This window comes from Cydia fagiglandana, chromosome 20 (genome assembly GCF_963556715.1).
Source record: "Cydia fagiglandana chromosome 20, ilCydFagi1.1, whole genome shotgun sequence".
NCBI classification, from domain to species: domain Eukaryota; kingdom Metazoa; phylum Arthropoda; class Insecta; order Lepidoptera; family Tortricidae; genus Cydia; species Cydia fagiglandana.
Genome location: NC_085951.1, coordinates 6,631,161 through 6,647,851, shown reverse-complemented (window position 1 = coordinate 6,647,851; position 16,691 = coordinate 6,631,161). Strand labels below are relative to the sequence as shown.

The 16,691-nt window shown below is 39.8% G+C and overlaps 2 protein-coding genes across 2 annotated transcripts in view; one reads left to right on the top strand and one right to left on the bottom strand.

Annotated features, from left to right (window-relative positions):
* Nucleotides 1-50: 50 nt before the first annotated feature.
* Nucleotides 51-14,281, bottom strand: LOC134674758 (vacuolar protein sorting-associated protein 33A). Its single transcript, XM_063532888.1, has 11 exons — nt 13,979-14,281; nt 13,707-13,906; nt 13,003-13,182; nt 12,312-12,432; nt 11,454-11,604; nt 8,995-9,161; nt 8,019-8,195; nt 6,468-6,593; nt 3,959-4,144; nt 3,594-3,717; nt 51-852 (listed from the first exon to the last, which is right to left on the bottom strand). The coding sequence occupies exons 1-11, from the start codon at nt 14,093-14,095 to the stop codon at nt 569-571; spliced, it is 1,833 nt and encodes a 610-aa protein (XP_063388958.1). The 5' UTR covers nt 14,096-14,281; the 3' UTR covers nt 51-568.
* A 1,192-nt stretch (nt 14,282-15,473) lies between these two features.
* Nucleotides 15,474-16,691, top strand: part of LOC134674922 (small G protein signaling modulator 2-like) — a 136,017-nt gene continuing 134,799 nt past the window's right edge. Inside the window, exon 1 of the mRNA XM_063533083.1 lies at nt 15,474-15,764. Within this exon, the coding sequence (XP_063389153.1) occupies nt 15,740-15,764 (25 nt within the window). The 5' untranslated portion in view covers nt 15,474-15,739. The remainder of the gene's footprint in view (nt 15,765-16,691) is intronic.

Genomic DNA, 16,691 nt, shown 5'->3' with positions numbered 1-16,691 from the left:
ATTTACAAACAACTTTGGTATACTTAACATAATCTTAATGTAAAATAGTAATACATACATGCCATTCTTTAAAATTCACATTTTAGCAGGCTCGGAACCGGTATTTAAAAAAAACCCCGAAATTTACCAATAATTTGAATTATTTTATGCTCTTTACGTAAGACTGAATCATGTATTTATGTAACGACTTTGTGTTATAGGATTGTCTAATTAAAAACGAAATAATAAACCAAAGAACGAAAAAGAACTTAATAATACCGGTATTTTTCTATGAAGAAAATACCGGTTTTCGACCCCTGAGTGAAACTACTGATACACTCGCTATAATTATTGATTAGTATGCCATAGGTACACAATAATTTGCCAGTAGCCGTAATAAATGGTGACTTATGGCATTGCCTTATATTTATTTTAATATTTAAATAATAGACATAATAATTAAGGTGTATTTGGGTAATTCAGAATGTTGCGTGGGAGATTCCCCAAAATCACTTAATTCCATATCATATTATTTTATTTTCGAAATTACCCGGAAACACCTTACAACAAGCATTACGCCATTGTCTAGTTACTCCACCTCCATAAGCGACTCTATAAAAGAAGTACCATTGATCAGCTTCGTAGTCAACACCACAAACTCTACATTGGAATCCTCCATCTGGCTAATAGTTCTAAGCGCCGATATCTCATGATACGTGCATCCCCCAATGAAGAATACCAGGACCACTCGGGGACTCTCCAGGGAGGAGGAAGTTTCGCTTGAGGTGGAGTTGCGGCGCGCACTGCGTGGTTGTAGGGTTTGGAGCTCGTCTATTGTGGCGCCTGGGAGGAGCCCTAGCATGTCCTGGATTCCTGAACATGATGTAATTTTATTAGTAAATTCTCGGTTCCTGTCTATAGCCTCCGATCACGTTAAGTTTGCATAAACTTGGCAGTGACAATACATACTTACAGGGCGCCATACTTGAACACTTCGCATAAAACGTTCCAATGTTTTTTCTGTATCTTTTGTTTTGTAGTGTGCAATAAAGTATTTTATTATTATTATTATTAAAACGTAGCATGGTCGGAGTCTAGGCATTTAGTAGAGCATCATCATCATCATCATTTCAGCCTATTTACGTCCCACTGCTAAGCACAGGCCTACTCTCATGTGCGAGAGGGCTTGGGCTATAGTCCCCACGCTAGCCCAATGCGGATTGGGGACTTCACATACACCTATGAATTTCTTCGCAGATGTATGCAGGTTTCCTCACGATGTTTTCCTTCACCGAAAAGCTAGTGGTAAATATCAAATGATAATTCGTACATAAGTTCCGAAAAACTCATTGGTACGAGCCAGGATTTGAGCCCGCGACCTCCGGATTGAAAGTCAGACGTCATATCCACTCGGCCACCACTGCTTTCATTCGTAATTTGGTAGATATGTCTACGAAAATAATTTAATTTTCCTTAGGTATATATGTGACGTCTCACGGGTAAAGGTACCTTATGGCGGCTGGCGATTACGCTATTATTAACGCCGCTCCAATATTATTGCGGCCCTATGCGACTTAAGCGCCAGCCGCCATAAGGTACCTTTTGCCGTGGAACGCCACATATTTTTAGTAACGCAACTAACTATGCAACTACTAGATCAACGATTCAAAACCAAAAACTTTACTCATCTTAAGTAAACAAACATTGAAATCACTGTTTCAGTAAATACACAGAACAAAAGAAGGTTCTCATTCTAAATAACTAGCCAAGGTACGAGTCGAACTCGCGCACGAAGGGTTCCGTAGCATTAGGTAGGTACGCAACAGCAAAAAAATCACGTATATTGTATGGGGCCCCATTTAAATATTTATTTTGTTTTTAGTACCTATATTTGTTGTTGCCGTTATCAACAGTGAAATACATCATCTGTGAAAATTTCAACTAGCTATCAGGGTTCATGAGATACAGCCTGGTGACAGACAGACAGACGGACGGACTGCGGAGTCTTAGTAATAGGGTCCCCTTTTTACCCTTTGGTTTTAATCCTAAAAACAGGCATTTTTTTGTTTTCAGCGTCCTCCTTTTCCCCGCGGTCCTTTGGCTCGTATAATTTACATAATAATAGGAGCCGTAATACTCAATTTTGAACAAGCTTTAAATTAGGTCATTAATTATTCTTGTTGGTCGGCCTAAATTGGCCCGTGAATTAGTAGAATGTAACCGTTATCTACTGGTACACGTCATCCATCCGTAACTATAGCTGCTTGTTATCGCTCGTGTATATTTCTGTTCGTTTGTTGATAATATTGTACGAAGTTAATGTTAGAGACTAACAAAATGACTCTTGCTCTTTATTAAACCTAGGCATTACTCTGTTAACTACATTTGAACTTTAGTAGATTGTTAACCAAGGGTGGAAAGTGAACCATTTCACCCGAGATATTTTGGCGCTCGAACGAAGAGAGAGCGCCAATAGTTCGAGGGTGAGATGGTTACTTTTACCCGAGTTAAACACTCTACTTTTCATTTCGACTATGAGGAAAGTCAAACACGAGAAATGTAGGTTTATTATTGGTAAGTATAATTCTTTAGAACAATTTATTAACAGATATATAGGTAAACCACATAACTATAAGTCACTCGAATCACTTGAAAATGTAAACGGCGCCAATTTCAGTCATGCGGAAGCTGATATGAGAGCTTATAATATGGCATATATTGCTATTAACCGTTGCTTGAAGTAAAAATAAAAAATAAAAAAATACTTTCCACCCTAGGGTGGGAAATGCAATTTTCCACCCGGTTATCAGCTTAGGAAAGGTAAACTTTTCGAACAGGAGAGATGAAAAATATTATACAATTAGCTAACTATATACAGGGTGGCTAAAAAATAACTGCATTCCCGCTGTCAGGGAGGTTTTGAATTATACTGAGCAACTTTTACTATGGGATAAACTCCAAAATCGCGAAACAAAAATTTGGCTCTTTCATATATTTTGGCTGGTCCATTTCCTATGGGAGGGCAAATATTTTTCTCGCCATTTCGGGGTTGGTTCCATGTAAAAGTTGCTCAGTATAATCGAAAAATCTCTCTGGCAACGGGAATGCAGTTATTTTTTAGTCACCCTGTATAATTGATGAAAACTAAAATCGTAACGCCATGGTCAAAACACGACTAAGGTCCGACCGAAACTGTTACCTACACTTCAGTTATTCAGAATATTTCGACATTCCGGCTAATTCCAAATATACACTTAAATCATCACATTTATGTCCATTTTCGGAATTACCCGAAGTATTCAGGTTTAGTCAAATGTCATTAGGGTAGACAGAGGAGAATCGGATCACAGGGTTAATCGGATCAGACTAAAATGTCTATATTTAAAATATTGCTTATGACTGGAGTAGCAGGCTGTCATGAGAGACGGCTACCGTGCAAATTTAGTGCACCCATAACAATGTAACATTTCAAATATCAACTTAACGGATTTCTCATCTTGATCCGATTCGCGGTCGCGGTCTACCTTACTTTAAGCAAGGCCTGCAGTCCAAATAGGATCCTCAGTTCTAACACTGATAAAACAGAAAGTAAAAAAAATAATGAAATGACTTACCAGTCCATCCCTTGTTTTTGGTAATATGCTCGCTAAGTCGTACGGTTAAAGGTGTATATTTGCTTGACAGGTAGCTCTTGTCCTTGCTGTCCAGCTCTGACTCGTCCATGGTCAGGTGTAGCGTCTAAAATATCAATTAATTTTAGTTAATTAACTAGTTAGTGTAAAATTATACTCTGTATCTTTAGGTATAAGAGTAAACAAACAATTTGTACTTTTTCGGGTAGTTATAACATTTATGGGTTAACCAACCAAATACGAAACCGCCTGGGTCTGTCACTTAACGACCTAACTTTAACCTACATTATTTGATAATACTTGGACTAGCTCTCTTTTATAGTATTCCAATACTTTTGGGTGCATACCTTCCTCAACACTGCGTACTGCCTCGCGCCCGACTGTGCCTTCAATAGGCCACACTTCTCCAGGTTGCAGAGAGTGAGCCACGCCATCAGACCATACACTTGGACTAGCTCTCTTTTATAATATTCCAGTACTTTTGGCTTGAGGCCGGAGCCGGTCACGCATTGGAGGGAGATCAGGCGAAGGACCTGAATGGAACAAGTATAAAGGCTTAAAACCATTTTTTTTTAATTTGCTAAACAGCCACTTCGTTCCAAAACTATTGGATCGGTTTCGGTAATGTTGAAATTTGGTACACATAGACATACATAATACATGTATGTAGGGTAATTCGCCAGTAACTGGCCACCCTAAACTAAAAATGAATTCTATTCACCTATAAACAGAATTAATTTCAGTATAAAATGTTTCAATAACTGGCCAGCCTTCAATAACTAGCCACCTTATACTAAAGTGAATTCTCTTATTATCTTATCTTATAGGTGCATAGAATTCGTTTTTAGTTTAGAGTAGACATGCGCGAAACAGTGCTTCGAAAAGTGATGCTATATCACATCACTTTTCCGAACACGTAATGGTACACTGAGATATCACATCACTCATCACTCGAAATATGACCCGACCGTGAAACAGCGCTCGGGCGCGCGCAAGATGGCCATATTACAGCTATCTCTTAAGCCCCCTCCAGACTATGTGCGTGAATCGCGGGCGAAGCCGCGAACGCGAGTGTGGAGTCGATTTCGCTGTCTGCGAAAATCGACGCCACACTCGCGTTCGCGGCTTCGCGCCGCGATTCGCGCACGAGTGTGGAGGGGGCTTTACATTACACAGCGCATCTACAGCACTCTAGTGATTTTAGGCGTCTCGGATCCGTATCGGCGATAGATCTATTTATTACGCGTTGCGTTTTGTCACCTTTATGTGAAAGATTTTTTGTTAGTTCTTATAAATTATAAAATAATGTAATTATGTAATATGTATGTAACTTTCGGAGGTAGATAATTGCCTATGGAGCTTCCCGATATGGCGAGTATTCTATAACAATGCGTACATTTTGCTCGCTTTGGTTCTGTCTCCGTAAAGTGGTTCGTTTATAGCCATTTTTTTAATAGGTCAATCAAGTTAAAGTCACCAAAAAAGCGATTACTCACCAGCACTAATACATTATCAGAATATTGCCATAACGAAACGATTATTTACACCTTTCACAATTTAATTTAAATATATTTGCAATTTAGTTCACTCAGTCTTTATAAACAACTCGAATTTCTAGAGTCAGTCTCGATATGCACTAATTAACAATTAAATTAAATGATAAACAAGTATTAACTCGTACTTAGTTTGCCGCGAACCGCGAAAGTCAAGCAAACTATCAAACATTTCACAACAATAATAAACGGTTTTCTTTTCGTCAAATTCAAAATCGCAAATAAATTACTCCATTTGACCGCGTCCTTCTTGTATTATAAGAAAACATTTTAAGCTCTACGCGGACGCATTAGAGTTCTAAATCTATTGCAGAAAATCATATTCGTAAAAATATTAGTGAGTGACAACTTAAACCGCGCCGATCGGCCGAGCGGACCTATCCGAATGGTTCCGAAGATAGCCGAAAGCATCGCAGAGCGAGATAACAAAGCAATGATGGCATGGCATGGCGAACAAACATGACACTATCACAAGTGACATTACACATTACGCGCTCCGTGCGTAGACTTGAACTGACCGTTCATATCGGCGAGTCAATGTATTTGGAATTGAATCCATTTCGCGCGCTTCGGCCGGTCGTTGGCGCTCGCGCGCTCGGTGCGGCTCGCGTGATGCGTGATGTTTGAAGTACTGGTTGATTTCGCGGAGAGATACGTAATGCCATATTACGTGTTCGAGAGATATCTCATTTGTGATATTACGAGCATTACTTACACATGTCTAGTTTAGAGTGGCCTGTTACTAACAGGTGGCCAGTTACTGGCGAATTACCCTATGTATGTCTGAGACAGAATAGGCGGACATGTACCATAAATAAAGAATCATTCGGTCTATATTTGAGGGGTAATATAGAGGACTAAAAAAAAGTTTTCAATCTATATCGTGTTACATACTTATGTATCAAATGAAAAGGCTCGTGATAATCTCAAATAAACTATTATTTTTGTGGTGTGACCAATTGTTTGATAGGATTGGTCTCACCTTCAATAATATTTTACACAACGAAGGCCGTAAAAATATCTGACACGATCTTATTTGTAGAGCCATAAGCGCGTGTCACATATTTTTGCGGCCTTCGAAGACTAACATATTATTGCAAGTGACTGTACACACCACATCCTTGAGTGAAAGAGATACATATTAACCCCCTTATTCATAAACGTCTACTTAAGTTGACAAGCCTAAAGTTGATAATAATCGTTTGTCCCTTACCATCACACCAATACGTTGGAAAGGGACAAACGATTATTATCGGCTTGTCAACTTTAGTAAACGTTTATGAATATGGGGGTAAGTGTTTACCTTAGTGAGAGGTGCTTTCTGAGCGATGAGGTCTTCTATGTAGGGACACGCTTTCTCGTTCTCAATACAGTTCAGGAAATCTTCCTCACACCGTATCGTGTCTTGAAATTCGAATGAGTCTGTGGTCTGTAAAAAAAAAAAATTTGAAAATTTGGGTATACTTTGAGCCGGTTTTCACACAGAATGCGGTTACCGCAGTGCGACATCGCTAAGGCACACGTAGGCGTAGCCACAAAACAGATAGGTACAGAAATCAACCTACATACAAAGCGCGCTCGAGCAACGCACACATAGACACTGCTCACGGACACGATATCTCGGACCAGTTGGGACCAGTGCGAGCGCGAGTGCCATCCGCTTGAGACACGCGTCTGTGAACTTTTTTGTGCATAATGGAGAAACAAAACAAAAAGTTATTATAACTGTACAGTGGACGGTTGTTTAAATTCAACATTAAACGGTGAATTGTCGTTTTTTAAGCTACCAGTGGTTTCAGAGAGAATGCGTATGCGAATTTATTACATTGTACATGAGAATGCGAATTTATTACACTTAAAAATATAATAATCGTGTATTTCGCCAATCTCGGAATCATCGCAAGATATTTTCTGTGGCAAATTTGTAATATAACAATGACATTAAAATTAAAATACCTATTTGAGTTATTAATGTTTTTATTAATTTATATTTCCATTCTTCCCGTTTCATCCTCAACAATAAATCAAACAACTAAATACGAGATACGATATTATAGATACGAGTGCCACTACCACAATAGTTTTTTGTGCATAAGTCATAGTTCGCAACAATCGCAACCCTAGAGCAACCGCCGAGCGTAGGTATGAAAAGTAAAGTACATACATGTGATTGACTTCTGTACTTATCTATTTTGTGGCGTAGCGGTGTCTCGCTCGCACACCGGAACGGCGTGCGGAAACCGCGGAAACATACGTAAACGTTTGATAGGTAATCATATGGAACATATGTATGAGAAGACATGTGAAGCGCTGGTGGCCTAGCGGTAAGAGCGTGCGACTTTAAATCCGGAGGTCGCAGGTTCAAACTCCGCTCGTACCAATGAGTTTTTCGGAACTTATGTACGAAATATCATTTGATGAATTTACCAGTCGCTTTTCGGTGAAGGAAAACATCGTGAGGAAACCGGACTAATTCCAATTAGGCCTAATTTCCCCTCTGGGTTGGAAGGTCAGATGGCAGTCGCTTTCGTAAAAACTAGTGCCTACGTCAAATCATGGGATTAGTTGTCAAGCGGACCCCTGGCTCCCATGAGCCGTGGCAAAATGTCGGGATAACGCGAGGAAGAAGTTGGAACAAATGTATAAGAACGGCGTTCCGCTTTCATATTCCTTGGCTAATTTTATTTTTTTGTACAGTCGTTATCAGATATATAGATAGAGCGGCCAAGGTGCTCACAAATATCTGAACACGCCATTGTCAAGGCGTTAGAGTGCGTGTTCAGATATTTTTGAGCACCTCGGCAGCTCTGATATATCTGATGGCGACTGTAATGGCATGAGTTAATTGCCTCACCTCCTTGATACACTCCGCGATGGCCGTGTGAGTGAACACCGACTGCTTGGTAGCCAGCATCTGCGGCAGGCGGTTGACGAAATGCTTAATCTCCTGGACTGACTTCTCGTGGTGGCGGTGCCGTTCGTCCAGCTCGTTTTTTATTATGCGCGCTTTCTTCGATATCGCTGCGCCGACCTGTGCGCATTTCATGTATTGTATAATTATTAATCATCAATAAACCCTTAGAAATAAATTAACATCTCTCAAAACCAAAGCGAAATCTGGTTCGTTCGCAAAGTTTTAACGGCGGAACTCAGTGTTTAAAAATAAATGCTTAAGGCAAATGTAACTTAAGGCATAACTGGCGGGAGATGGCACAGGGTCGAGATGGCCAGGGTCAACTGGCGTGTACTCGTGTCGGAGGCCAAGACTCATTTTGGGTCGCTGCGCCATTAAGTAAGTAACTTAAGGCATCGATCATAGTTAAATAACGGAAATGAGGTCCCAGAAGGACAGATATCGGGCGCAATTCAATGGCCAAGGTCTGCAAAGACCAAAGTGCTTTCTTGGACTGAAATCGAAAAGTAGCCAAGCAGATATTTGTATCATAAATAACACGGATACCTCACACTTACTTATGGACATCATCTAAGTCAGGGCGACATATATGTCTGACAAACGAAAAATGGTCGCTCTGAAACTTGGCGCCTACACAACAAACAAGAGGTGGGTGTGTTGTGAATGAGGTACCATATTTATACGCTAGTGGAGCATTCCATGAAATTGTCTGCCGTTTTTCCCGTACAAACGCGAATTTTCTGAAGATTTGCAGGTATAAGAGTTTCCTTTTCTATGACAAATGGTCAAAAATATGCACAGAAAAATAATCGCCTGCTTTAAATACCGCAAAAAAAGTTGCAACACAGGAAATAAAATGCGTTTGTACGGGACAGCCCCCGTGGAATGCTCCTAGTAAGGTTTACAATTCACTGACCGCAATAAAGTTACAGTCCCGTAGCTCAGCAAACAGTTCCTCTCCCGAATTGAGAATGATCCGTTTTTTCTCCCCCGCCTTAATTTCGGTGGTGCTCGCCTCTTCGGTACTCATGAACTTGTGCGCGGGGAATGTCGCCGTTGAGCCTTTGATGCCAAATAGCTCATCTATAAGAGGAATGTTGATTTAAAGCCCCCTCCATTTCGCTGTCTGCGAAAATCGACTCCACACTCGCGTTCGCGGCTTCGCCCGTGATTCACGCGCATAGTCTGGAGGGGGCTTAAGATTGGGCGTATTTTCGTGGTCACGTGACTGACACAAGCCTACGTCATCATGCGACAGCGCTAATGATAATATGCGATAACGCAATATATAGCGGCCATGTTATTGTGACGTAGGTTTGTGTCACTCTGGGAAGAGAAGACCATGTTTTATTAGACCATGTTTTGTTTTGTTTGATTCATGCCTAATTTTGACCAGAGACATAGACTAGGAATCCTCTAGGAGCTTAGAGCAATTATTTCATGAAACCGATGCTGCCAAAAATATTGGGGTGCGGGGGACGAGGTGAGCGAGTCCCGTGACGTGATTGGTCCGTTCAAAGACACGGGCGTCACAAAAAGACACTTTGACTCGAAAATGGAGTTGGAGTAAAACTACCGTATATTTGTGGCAGAGGGGGTAGCGCTACTATTCTCAGTCTGGAGGATGTCTTGTCTGGGTCACAGTGGCGGATTTGCAGACTTTGCCGCCCTAGGCCCCAAGCCTTGTAGCCGTCCCTTTCTCAGCATCAGCACCCATCATATTGGCTACATTTATATCACGCAACGAAAATATATATTATAGAGGGAAATGCTTGGGACACATTTTTTACTTAGTAACTTTTTTGGACTCGTTAGGAGGTGAACATAGTCAAAAGTCCCCTTGAGCGGGGGTAGGGGGGTTTGGTTTGAAGGTCACATTTTTCGGTTTTTCGCTTATTATATCGCAGAAACTATACGTCCTTGTGGCATGATCATAGGAACATAGGTTTTACGAAAAAAATAAGCAAATACTTATTCATTTTAAGTGACAGTTTGACCAATAAAATTGACTTTTTATGTACCTACAAAAACATTCATCAAACAAATCTAAAAAAGAAACATAAGAAAAAATTATTTTTTGCCTTTCTTGAATAACTGCTAAACTATTTATCCTAAAATTATTAAAAAAATATATTTGAGATTCTTACAATGAGCTCTTTGATTTGATATGTAACACGATATAGTTCGAAAAAGTTTATTTTTAAATTTTCTCATTTACCCCCCAAAAATGGCCTCCATATTTAAAATTCGTTTATTTACGTTACACGTCCATCTTTGGGTCACAAATTTACATATGTTTGCCAAATTTCAACTTAATTGGTCCAGTAGTTTCGGAGAAAATAGCCTGTGACAGACGGACAGCCAGACGCACGAGTGATCCTATACATAAGGATTCCGTTTTTTTTTCTTTTTGAAGTACGGAACTCTATAAACGGGGAACAAGGCGCGAAAGCGTCAACAATCTGCGAAATCGACGCCACACTCGCGTTCGCGGCTTCGCGCCGCGATTCGCGCACAAGTGTGGAGGGCCCTCAAGATATCGTAAAAATTGTAGCTTGTAGCAAAACAACTTCCATTTTGTATAATGATCATGTCGTAAAGCCGACCACTGACTAACAGTCCGCCGGACGATATCGGCCGGTCAGTTGTTCGGAGCTGTCAAATATTTGTTCTAACTGACAGGCCGATATCGTCCGGCGGACTGTTAGTCAGTGGTCGGCTTAGAACGCATAGTTTCCAAGATATAAGCGAAAAACTGAAAAATGTGACCTTCAAACTCCTCTCTTCCCCCGGCTCAAGGGCTACGGCCGGGGACTTTTGATATGTTCACCTCCTAGATAGTACGAAGTCAAAAATTGTGTTTCAAGCATTTCCCTCTATATGTAATTTTTTTTGAGAATTCGTTGCTTGGCCTAATTTTGAGTTATTTTTGGTTATCATCAGCGAATTTTTTGTCACAATTTGCCGCCCCTAATATCTCGCCGCCCTAGGCCCGGCTACTGTGCCTTATGGGAAATCCGCCACTGCTGTGACAAGAGATTAGTAAATTAGGTTCACACTAAACAAACTGTTTCCTTAAAAATTCTGCGTGAAAAAGCTCGTCGAGCGCTTATGCATGGTGGCTGTGCGTACGTTTGCCTAATAATTAGGTCAAAGTTATTGTTAGAATTCTAGAGCGTATAATGGTGCCAGCGAGTCGAACGCTACAGAACCAGTCTAAAATGTGTGGTTTTTTGAGCGTTGGGCTAGCCCGCGCTCAGATGCCAATTAGAATAATTATACGACCCTTTTTTGCAGGTGGTAGCACGAGCGGTTTTACTTAACAATAGACAAAGGATTAACCGTCGGGGCCTATTAGAAATCTACAAACTATACCTATAAGTCCCTCGTATGTAAGCTGCGTGGTCATGACGCTGGTGAAGTCCACAGCGCGGTCGAGCAACAGCAGCTGGTCTATACAAGATGTAGAGGCTCCCTTTGAAGCGCCCTGCTCTTCCTTGTTCAGCCGACATAGCAGGTCCCATACCTGGAGAAAAAAAAATCAGTTAAATTGCAGGGTCCTTTCTTAAAAAGGAAAAATTTCTTTCGTAAAATAGAATAAAAAAATTATTACAGCTGTCATAATAGTCTACTTAATAAATTAATCTTTGCTTTTTTTTCTTTTTTTTTCTGGCTTACTCCCTAAACTGATGAATGGATGGAACGGTAACAGGTGAATGGATTATTTCAGACTGGTAACAGCAACAAAAAATAATAAAAGTATAGCAGCAAGAGTATAGGCTTTTAAAATGATAATTTATTATTTGGGATGAATCTAATTTATTTTCTTTTAACACATTCATTGCCAGTAAATGCTACAGGTTACGCTCGTAGCGCCCACGTCTTTGCCGTATGGAGCGCGTAGTCGCCATGAACAGTGTACCCGACAGTCGGGTTCTTGGCCCTGAATGTGTTAAGCCTTTATAAGGCAAAGGGAACATATTTCCCACCTGATTTCTAACTTTATTTCCAAGTGGTAGGGTTAAATTTTGCACAATTCCTGACGCCCTAATGCCTTATAAGGCTCACTTGCACCATTCCACTAACCTGGGGTTAACCGGTTAAACCTGGAGTTACCATGATTACCAGTACAATTTGAGACTGGGTTAATGGTTTGACTGCTTAGCCCCGGGTTATTGAGATGGTGCAAGTGGTAAAGGGTTAAGCATGTATTCGAGAAATATATGTAAGTACTTGTTTAGCAGCGACCCCTTTTCCAAACACGCGCGGTATGATGCCGTACAGATGTTGTATTGTGCGTAATGCGAGCGCAGATTGGTACGCGCAAGTTGGATCGCCTTCCAAATAATTCTCCCTACAAGAAAAACTTAATTACTACAGACACTGGAAAACCTCAGTTACTACAACTTTCTCTATGGAAGTTACAAAGCAAAAGATATTACATAGAAAGGTAATAAGGCTGCTATCCATCAGGGTTTCCCCGGATGTGTCCTAGTTTGCAGACCACTATTATTTCTTCAAAAAGGACACTATTATTGTGAGGAAACACCTTATTCAAATTAATTATTTACCAGCATTATTGTGTACAAAGTATAAAACCATATAAATACACGATTGGGGAAAAAATACGAATTACGCCAAACGCCCAGGTTTTTTTAGTCTTTGTCTGGGTTCAGCGAATTTAGAGATGTCAGCCCTAGCCAAAGACAATGCAATCTAGCCTGTGAAAAGGAAGCCGTCAAGTTAGAAAGCTGACTGTTAATGTGTAAGATAATTCCTTATAGTTGATTAACACATTCACTGCCCCCAACGCACATCTGCGTTCACCGTAATACAAGTTTGTTCCTACGCCATGCCCCCTGGCAGTGAATGCTATAAGCAGTATTACACAATTACAACACACAACAAGACAGAGAAAATTCACCTGAAATCATTCTGCAGCTCCAAAGACATGACATCACTGTCGAACGGGAAGATGTCACACTTGAACTCCTGTATGGTGAGGTTGGCCAGGACTCCGCGGTTCGCAAGGTGCTTCTCACAGAGCTCACTTCTCCGTGGTACGAAGAACAGGTGGAACTCTACTGGGTAGGTTTGCTTAGATCTGTATTTGTTGAGACATTAAGTTTAGACACAAAGATTTGTCTTCTGAAGTAATCAACAAAATGAAATAACACATTTGTTCACGATTTGAACAGATTGGTTAAAATTTTTTGTTAAATTATTAAAATTTATTATAAGAAATAGACAGTTTTTGTGCTTTCAGATCAAAATTTTAGTTTACTTTTAATTTATTAATGAAAAAGCTTTGTTGTGTTTATTTTTATAGATTGTAACAAATGGTTTAGAAACTAAAAGTAACAATATTTTTTTTTTGTAGATTTATATCATAAAAAGATTTAAAATATGTAGTACTATGATGCTGTGGTGGAGTCTTAACACTTTGACTACCGAGAACCCGCCTGGTAGGCACTCGTAATGTTTGCTCAGATGCCGGACAACCCGCCCAGCGGGTTGTTTTGTACGCAGATATTGACGACCGGTTTCTGGGGTAGTGCGCCGTTTTTTTACCCGGTTGCGAAAGTGTTAAATGTGATTAGGGATAATATTTCTTGATAGTAAACTTACCTGAGCGAATTAATATAATCAGCAACCAAGTCCATCAATGCTAGCTTAGCTCTAGCGATGAAAACTATGTGTTTCACAGAAATAGTGGGCAGGCTTCCTGGCTTCAACAAAAACATATCAGCAACTTCATGTTCTTTGAGCAAGGAATACTGCGCTACGAGACCTACAGGACCCGCTAGCCACTCATCCCAAATAGTTATCTGAAAGAGGCCAATACTTTACAAAATCAATATAAAATCTAAAATATATTTGCTGACTTGATTATCACTTACTTTTGGACCCTCACACATCTGAAGAAGGTTTAATAAATCCTTTCTCATGGTCTCTTGGACTAAAGCTACGTTTAATCTGCCCCCCGATAGATGGGAACTCATTTTAGTATCCTTCATATTGCTTATAAAAACAAGGAAATATTGTAACGATTTTATTAAACCACGTCAACCCTCAACTGTCTTGTTAACTATTGCAGTGAGTATTTATTTTCATATATTATATTTTTTCATGTTAATTAGACACGATAAGTTACGATAAGAGTGATAAACTTAGTGATTTTTTTTGTTTATTTTTATTTCGTTCTTAAATTTAATGATACATGAAACTTCATAGCTGCTGTCACGGCTGTCAGTTATGGCCTGTCATGTGTCAATAATGTCATCGTCCCAAAAATAAAGAACTAGACGCTTTATGTGGAGTGCATAGTATGTATAGTGAGCGTGGTCTACGTAGTGTGCGCTGTGATAGTCAATATTTAAATCAACAAGCAAGTTTGGTATTATTCTCATTTGTACACTTCTTAGAACATTAAGTGTAGGTAAATAAATTTAATTGGATGGTAGTCGTAAGGTTGCAGGAATATCGAAACGCAACACCAATTTATCATTGCGATCTGTCATCTGTTAAGATCGGACCAATCGGCAATGTACTGGTGATATCTGTAGAGCCCATTACCATAGTGTCATTCGCCTTGTCAATGTCAGATATGTTCAGTTATGTTTGAAATGATGCTGATGAAGAGCATGTAAAACATATTATATTATTCATTCTCTTTGTGCATGTAGAGTGTGTTGATTAAGCCGAGTAATTTAGTTCACAAACATTCAAAGTGCTCCATCAAATGCTGGTTTTTCCACCTTTTTAAGTAGGTACCTATGGGTTGCTTTAGGTAGGTGTAGTATAATTAAGTTAAAGCTCGTCGAAGAGATTATTCACCTATTTATCATTTTGCCAAGGTTAAATAGAGTCAGACCAAGCTAACTTGGCAGCGATTTTGATAGCCCAGACGGTGCAAGTATTATTTTAAACGTCAAACTTTTGTATGAAATTATGAGGACTACAGAACACTTACACCGTCTGGGACAAAATCGCTTCCTACTTTAGCTTAGTCGAACCCTATAATCATTAAATTGTATTCATCACTTTTCTGAGCGAGAAGGCAGTAGGTACCTACTACTCCGTACTTTGCAATTCTTTGGTTCATGTAGGTACATGCAAGTCCTCCCTAATGACGACTTTGCTTGGTAAAAACTAGCAGGCGTACATATACATATCTACCTATATAACTACAGAAGGTTCTATGGCATTAACTTACCCTTACCCTATTTAAAACCCCAATTACGAAACCCCAGTTTATACAAACGAGTATTCCGGTACATTAATTGCAATAAAAGCGAGTAGGTAAGTATGACTTTGCTGAAACTTGTCAGTTTTACACGTTATACGACTACTCGCTTAACGCGTAGGTATCAGCTGAAAGCCATAGCTGGCTAGCCTGTATATGTATATGTATAAAGGGGAGGTACCTACAAGGATGATACTACGGTTAGGCAGTCAAGCCCTTATCACTTGCGTGGAACCGCCGGCTGCGCGCAACGCGGCATCGATTTTTCTACAAAACAAGCCATTTGTAACCACCCGCGGCCTGAAAAACACGTCACGGAAGCATCAGTGGCTCCCGACAGTGTTTAGAAAACGTAAACATAGAGAGAAATGTGAATATCTGGGGAAAAATATGCAATACTGCTCATGGGCTGAAAATGAAAATGGCGAACCAAAATAAAGGTAAGATCTCAATGCGTTTTCTTTTTTTTTATGTAATATAAACCTACTGCTTAATTAAATACGATTTTTCCTGCCTAGAACATAAAATAGAGTTATTGTATAGTTATTTCAAAATGTTTTATAATTAAAGTATTTGTATAAAAGTTAACTTCGCGTTGACATTGTCATGATAAGAGGGTGCGTGGGTGAAAATCGGCCATGTGATGTTCGAGTCGTGTTTTTATGGCATTGAGCGATAACAAACGCCTGTTGGAACCTTAATTGTATGTAATTGGGTTTATACCTTGATTCGTTAACGATAGTTTAAACTATGTCGTTTAACGGCCTGTTAAAAAGTAATTTGATTAAAATCTAACCCATTACACGCGCGTAAAATTAATTAAAAAAGTTAAAATGTTTGCTTCATGCTTTTTAATTGTCGGCGTTTTATATCGACGGAAATACTGATCGTATAAAGTGATTACAAAAACCTGTAGGTACATATAACTTGATAAGTATAGCGTAGGGTAAGTACATGTAGCTACGTCTTCATGTAGGTATAGTAAGATATGTAGGTAGTGAAGCCTCCACGATGTCTTATCGATTGTGAATACAATTTGTTTTACTAATGTTGCGCCCGGCAGCGGCGACACAACAAGTGTTCGATTTATGTAAATTTGGAAAACGCATGTCGGATAAATACCGTATAAAGGCAAACTGTTAACTGCACGATATTTAGTTGTTGATGTTATATCTATGTAGTTCTTACAGTAACGGGTTTGCCGCCCTAGGCCCCAGGCCCTGTAGCCGCCCCTTTCTCAGCGCCTATCATATTGACTACATTTTGAGTTATTTCTTGTTATTATCAGCGAGTTTTTTGTCACACTTTTCCGCCCCTAACCATCTTGCCTCCCTAGGCTCGGGCCTACTGGCTCTTAGGGCAAATCC